General features: G+C 38.4%; 1 protein-coding gene across 2 annotated transcripts in view; it reads left to right on the forward strand.

Moving 5' to 3' along the window:
* Positions 1-504: 504 nt before the first annotated feature.
* LOC135207821 (lactosylceramide 4-alpha-galactosyltransferase-like) overlaps positions 505-7,653 on the forward strand; it is a 27,346-nt gene continuing 20,197 nt past the window's right edge. For both annotated transcript variants that reach the window (XR_010313065.1, XM_064239677.1), the window contains exons 1-2: positions 505-646; positions 4,954-5,735. Coding sequence is in view for 1 of the 2 variants with exons in the window: in XM_064239677.1 (XP_064095747.1) it covers positions 5,688-5,735 (48 nt within the window). In the remaining variant the exon portion in view is untranslated. The remainder of the gene's footprint in view (positions 647-4,953; positions 5,736-7,653) is intronic.

A 7,653-nucleotide genomic window follows, 5' to 3' on the forward strand; every position in this document is an offset into this window, starting at 1 on the left:
TATATATATATATATATATAATGTGTGTGCGTGTGGAAATAAACTAAGAATAAGTCATCCCTTGTTCTTGGTACTCCACCTTAGTTAGTATGCTCTGCGTTTGTCAGTCCCTTCTCTCTCTATCTCTCTCTCTCTCTCTTTGCCTACTAATGTAGTCATAGACCTTCATTGTTATATATATATATATATATATATATATATATATATATATATATATATATATATGCATTCCGATGCTCCCTCTCTCTCTCTCGTCGTCGTATTCATATAAAAACGAATCCAGTCGCGTGAATGTAGACCAATACCATGACATCGGTCCGCGCTCCTCCTACTCCTTCCCTCTCGCTCTCTGCTCGAGCTGAGAGAGAGAGAGAGAGAGCGAGAGAGAGAGCCAGAAAAGAGAGACCGAGAGAGAGAGGAGAGAGAGTTGATGTGTGTGAGAAAGAGAGAGAGAGAGAGAGAGGGCCATTGGAGTGTGTGTGTGAGCTCCATCCCCGACTCCCGCCCGATTCAATTCAGTGTCGGCGGAGCAGTAGAACAGTGCGAGCGCCATCATATCACCACCTCCTACCTCTTCTTCGTCTTCTCGTCACATCCTCCTCCTCCTCCTCCTTCTCCAATTCCTCCATTCGATTTTCGGATTGTGGTTCGTGTCTCCTTCTATCCTTCGTCGAATTTCGTTGTTTATTCCACAGTGAAAAGGGGGAGGAGACATTATTCTCTCCCTTTTTCTCCGTCTTCCTCCCTCAAATTTGTTGTCCTGAGGGAGAGAGTGAGTGTTTGTGTCCCGTTGAACGACAGACAGCAATGCGGTTTCCAAGACGTGTTGGCGAAAAAAGGGTGCAACGTTTATTTATACGTTTTTTAACGTCTTTTTTTTTCCAGTAAAGACCGTCAGATTATCATAGGCCTATTACCAAGGACGTTTTGCCAAACTACCGTATCCTAAGGCTTGTGTTTTCATTGAACAGGACTTTTCCTACTTTACGTTTTGTGTTTCGTGACGCATATACTGGCGAAAAGTGCGTCGCCATGACGTTTATATAGTAATATAGAAACAGATTTACTTAAGGCATAATAGCGCCACGTTTGTAAAGCAGCCTATGTATTTACGTTTGTCAATGTCGTGTTCAGCCTAGGTCTACTTTTTCATGTTTAGGGTATAATCAACGTGCTTCCTTCAAACATATTAGGTTAGTAAAACGTTTATTACGAAGGAAATAAATAAAATGTACATTTAAGCATCTCATTTGTCAAGTTACCATAATCTAGGCCTACGTATATCTTTGTCATTGTCCTCTTTAGCCTAGGTCTACGTTTTTTCATGTTAAGGTTATAACCAATGGGCTTCCTTCAAACGTATTAGATTTAGACAAACGTTTATTACAGAGAAAATAGATAAAATATATACGTACTTTTAATCATTACACGTTTGTCGAACTACTATAGGGTAGGCCTACGTATACGTTTGTCATTGTCATGCTTAGCCTAGTTCTATGTTTTTCACGTTAGTTTATAACCAATGTGCTTCCTTCAAACGAATTAGGTCAGCCAAACTTTAATAGTGTTGAAAATAAATAAAATATACATTTAAACATCACAAGGACAATTTCCGAGTGTTTACATCCAGGCTCCTGATTATGTTGCCACAATCTTTACAAGTTCGTCGTGTTAGCGTAGGTCTAGGTCTAAGTATTCCTCATTTATGGTTTTATTCACATTCAGGATTAAACAGACGCCCTTCCATCTAACTCTTCAGGTTACCCAAATGTTTATCACACTGAAAACAAACAGACACTGTGCATATTATCACAGAGACTTGTTTGAGAGTCTCCTACCGAATCTCGTTAAGTGTCATCTTGTTCTCAAATTTAACTTTTGTGTAATATTTTATTCCTGTATGGCAGAAATACTTGATGGAATGTATATACAGGTTATGGTTTCGTGTGTTTATTGGCAAAAATACTTCATTGAATGTATATACAGGTTATAGTTTCGTGTATATTGGCAAAAATACTTGATGGAATGCATAAGCAGGTCATAGTTTCGTATGTATAGTGGCAAAGATACTTTTCAAGGAATGTATTTACAGGTCATGGTTTTGTGTGTATATAAGCAATCGGTCACACGGTTGTAAGATGTTTGTTATTAAGATTCCATTACTTTCGCATAGGCCTAAGCTAAACTCATACATGCATAAGAATAAATACGTGTAATGTGGTACTGGGACTATATGGACACCCTGTATTTTATTGAATGTCTCGTGTAAATGCAGTTATTTTTTTTTAATGAAGTTACAAAGATAATTCCATTTTAAATTATTTGGTTTGGGTGGGATGGAATTATTAGTGTTTATTAACCGGCCGAGTTATTTCATTTAAAGTTATATTGAAGACAGCAAAGGATTTTATTATTATTATTATTATTATTATTATTATTATTATTATTATTATTATTATTATTATTATTATTGTGTCCTGGGTTCGCGCCTGGGCGCCACCAATTCTATTATCGCCTAATAAAATTCCCCTTCGGTTAAGCATATATGAAAATATATTAATTCCGAGGTAGAGGGAATTAGATATTAAAGGACATTTGTAGCTCGATGTATGTATATGAATCACGGTAATGTGATATGACTTACATATTACATACATATAGATACTTATATATACATATGTATGTATGCACCAAGAATATCAAGACGGAAAGTTGGAAAATAAAATACATATCAGTGTAAACCGGATGAATAATGACGTCACGAGATATGAAATGTCATGACATAGGATTTGTTAAGATAAAAAGCAACTGACTTTCTAGTTGAGCATTTATAGTCTGAATGATTCAAGGGGGATTGTGTAACCAACTCCCACCTTTATGGAAGTGAAGCGCTGACGTTGTGTTGATGAAAAAGGAAGGGTTGCGGTTGTTTCGGGCTATTGTTTACATAGTATAGAGGCCCCGGAAGACCTGGAGATGAGATAGGTAGAGAGAGAGAGACACACACACACAGCTCATAAAAGAGAGAGAGAGAGAGAAAGCGCGCGCTTTTCGATTGGCACTTGATTGCCGCGCTATTTCAGAGCGTCAAGTGCCACTTGGAACACCTGGGCCATGTGTGCATTAGAGGGCGCGACGACAGATGATTCCTTCCCCCCCAGCATCTAGGATCTTATAAGGCTTGGTGGCGCTACTCGTCGTCCCTGGGTTCGAGACCCGGCGTGGGGGAAAGGAGGCGGCGTTGTTCAGTCCATCATCAGCGTGTCGGGTTTTGAAATTATTCCAGTGGGATTTTTATCTCAAAATATGAAATAAATATAGAAGTTAGGCGTTTACCGTAATTGTGACAGGTGTTGATTTGTGTAGACAGATAAACATGTATATATGTATGTATATAATACACACACACACACACACACACACACATATATATATATATATATATATATATATATATATATATATATATATATATATATATATATATATGAATGTATATATATACCAACATTTTTTACCAAGAAACCGAGTCATTTCTAGACAATGTGTATAGACTGCTACCTAAATATGAAGTATATACACTTTCTAGACAATTTGTATAGACTTTTTACCAAAGCCTAGATAATTTTTAGACATTGTGTATAGACTCGTACCAAAATATGAAGTAGCTTCTAGAGATTGTGTCTAGACTCGTACTAAAATATAAAATAGCTTCTAGACAATTTGTATACATTTTTACCAAAATATGAAATAGCTTCTAGACATTGTGGCTAGACTCGTACTAAAATATAAAATAGCTTCTAGACAATGTGTCTAGATTTTTACCAAAATATGAAATAGCTTCTAGACATTGTGTATAGACTCGTACTAAAATATAAAATAGCTTCTAGACAATGTGTAGATTTTTACCAAAATATGAAATAGCTTCTAGACATTGTGTATAGACTCGTACTAAAATATAAAATAGCTTCTAGACATTGTGTATAGACTCGTACTAAAATTTAAAATATCTTCTAGACATTGTGTATAGACTCGTACTAAAATATGAAATAGCTTCTAGACATTGTGTATAGACTCGTACTAAAATTTAAAATATCTTCTAGACAATGTTTCTAGACTTTTACCAAATATGAAGTAATTTGTAGACTGTGTATAGAAATTTTACCAAAAAATCCCGAGTAACGTATAGATAAGACCTATAGATTTTTTACCTCCGAAAATCGAGTGATTTTACAAAAAAAAAAAAAAATAATAATAATAAAAGTTGGGAGAGAGAGAAAGAGACTTGCCATCAAGAGAATGACAATGGAATAAGCGTAGGTAGAGAGAGAGAGAGAGAGGGGGGGAGTAAATTGAATGACATACGGACAGAGAGATATACCCAGGGGGAACCCGTAGTAGGTGTCAGCTAACTGACCTGTTTGTGGGGGGGAGGGGGGGCGGGGTATATCGTAGCCCACTGCCCGATCTCATGTGGGAGACAATAGACCGATCGCATACTATAATAGGGATTGGGGTTCCCCTCTCTCTCTCTCTCTCTCTCTCTCTCTCTCTCTCTCTCTCTCTCTCATACACAGTACACTAATATACAAGAATTATTATTGGTCAATAATATTTTATATTTATATATATATATATATATTATATATATATATATTATATATATTATATATAGAGATATATATAATATATATATATATATATAATATATATATATATATATATTATATATATATATATATATATCTTCACGTATACATGAAACTTATCTTATTACTAATCTCTCTCTCTCTCTCTCTCTCTCTCTCTCTCTCTCTCTCTCATATACACAGATTGTGTTGTTTTAGCCGTTTTATAGGTCTATGTCATTAACGAACAAGATGATACCCTAATTCAGAACATGGAAAGACAAGATATATATTTATTGTAATATATCTCTACATCTTCCCACAGATCAATACACACACCAGAGAAACAGATGGAGATGAAGGAATTCATCATGAATCTGGAACTGTCTGTGATTTGAAACTATCAGTATTAACATTAACGCGTCGTGTATTCGTGTCGCCTTATTTCAAGAAAAATGTCGCATTCAGCAGTATTGAAGTCTTCCAACTGTTCAGTGTCCTCCTGTTGTCGCTTACAGTATCTCAGTCAGCTTCTGAAATGATGTGAGAGGCTGTTCTACAGCTGAGGCTGGTGGTTTTCTAAGATCTAGAGTCTTTGAAAGCGATATTCTGAAGGTTATTGTGAAATTGTAACCTAAGAATGTTGCTGTGAAAGCTGCCAAGTCTCTCTGATCGATTTCTGGCAGTGTTTGTGATGCAATTACTGAAGATTGTGATTTTGTAAAAACCAGAGGCCAGAGAGTAATATTCTGTCAGTGTTTTCTTGAGTTACGGATGTTTCTCTGAGCATCGCGTGTTGTGTGACAATAATAAATTACAACTGGCTCCTTAATGCACCGTTCGCCAGCACAAAGGGTCCCAAAGGTGTCCAAATTGGCGTGAATCCTGCGCCCTCTCTGCAAGATAGCATACTAAGGCTACCTGGGTCAACAGCAATGCTGCACCAGCGTCTGAGGATTCCGCTGACAGCTGCAGCCTTCTGACTTCAGGGAAGACAGAGCAGCAACGCTACCACTGACATTCCACGTTATCATCCATCTATCATCCACAGGCACACGGATGTCCCGAACCAGTTTCATCCATGTGATACCCCGGTGCTCGTCGCTGGTAAATAGCAATTTTTTTTTTCTGATGTAGTGGGCATGTTAGTTACTATGCATTACCACCATAAAAGATTCCGCCTTGTATTTTATTGATTTATTTATATTTTTATCTGTTTATCTATTCATTTATTACATCATCCTTCTTTTTATCTTTTGTGATGAATTCCTTCTTTCTGCATTTCTTGTAATCTGCTGTAACTTCTTTCGAATGAACGCTGTAATATTCATTTGGAGCTTGATTTGTAAGTCAGCGGCCCCTATGGTGAGCTTGTTCCGTATCCTGAACAATGATAATAACTATAATAATAATTAATATATTTACGTGCATAATACCCCCTGACCCCCACCTGAGTACCCATACCACTCTCACGCCCCTTCATTCCTTCCACACCCAATTGGGGCTTACTATTTTAAGCACAGACTCCACCCCCCCCCCCCACCCCACCTCCCTAGTTTTAGCAGCGATTGCCAACAACACATCCGTCACTGAAGAGGTGTTTTTCTAAGCTACGTTTTTAGTTACAGCTTGCAGGAGGCTGTCTGCGCCACTGTTGGTTTTAGTGACAATTTGTCGAGGGCCTTTTGCGTCGCTGTTGGTTTTAGTTACAACTTTTAGAGGGCCTTTTGCGTCGCTGTTTCTTTGAGTTGCAACATTGAGAGGGCCTTTTGCGTCGTTGTTGGTTTTAGTTGCAACTTTTAGAGGGCCTTTTGCGTCGTTGTTGGTTTTAGTTGCAACTTTTAGAGGGCCTTTTGCGTCGCTGTTGGTTTTAGGTGCAACTTTTAGAGGGCATTTTGTGTCGCTGTTGGTTTTAGGTGCAACTTTTAGAGGGCCTTTTGTGTCGCTGTTGGTTTTAGGTGCAACTTTTAGAGGGCATTTTGTGTCGCTGTTGGTTTTAGGTGCAACTTTTAGAGGGCCTTTTGCGTCGCTGTTGGTTTTAGTCGCAACTTTTAGAGGGCCTTTTGCGTCGCTGTTGGTTTTAGTTGCAACTTTTAGAGGGCCTTTTGCGTCGCTGTTGGTTTTAGTTGCAACTTTTAGAGGGCCTTTTGCGTCGCTGTTGGTTTTAGTTGCAACTTTTAGAGGGCCTTTTGCGTCGCTGTTGGTTTTAGTCGCAACTTTTAGAGGGCATTTTGTGTCGCTGTTGGTTTTAGTTCCAACTTGTAGAGGTCCTTTTGCGTCGCTGTTGGTTTTAGTTCCAACTTTTAGAGGTCCTTTTGCGTCGCTGTTGGTTTTAGTTCCAACTTGTAGAGGTCCTTTTGCGTCGCTGTTGGTTAGTTGCAACTTATAGTAGGCCGTTTGTGTCACTGGATTTTATTTACAACTTTTAGATAGAGGGCCTTTTGCATCTGTGGGTTTTGGTTTACAACTTGTAGATGGCCTTTTACATCTGTGGGTTTTACACTGAGGGCCTACTTCTGTGGGTTTTAGTTACAACTTTTAGAGGGCCTTTTGCATCTGTGGGTTTTAGTTACAACTTTTTGAGGGCCTTTTACTATCTGTTGGGTTTAGTTACAACTCATAGAAAGGCGTTTGTAGCACTTGATTTTATTTACAACATTTAGGGGGCCCTTTGCATCTGTGGGTTTTATTTACAACTTTCAGAGGGCTTTTTACATCTGTCGGATTTAGTTACAACTTGCAGAGGGGCCATTCGCGTCGCACGGCGTCGAATACAACAACGACTTTTCAAATTATTATAACGATTATGAAGACGATTTTGCATACGCCTCCGTCAGATATAACACTTACAACACCGAACTACTCGTTTCTCGCTCGCTGGGCGCTGTAATCGCCTCGTGGATTCATACGTCGCTGCACACGAGTCGTTATTGTGGATGAAGTGGTTATTTTTACCCGCCTTCAAAGCCACCCTTTATACGTACACTTGAAGCCTTGTTGGTGTAACTCCACACACGCAAACGCG

The sequence above is a fragment of the Macrobrachium nipponense genome, chromosome 34, assembly GCF_015104395.2.
Source record: "Macrobrachium nipponense isolate FS-2020 chromosome 34, ASM1510439v2, whole genome shotgun sequence".
Lineage (NCBI taxonomy): Eukaryota > Metazoa > Arthropoda > Malacostraca > Decapoda > Palaemonidae > Macrobrachium > Macrobrachium nipponense.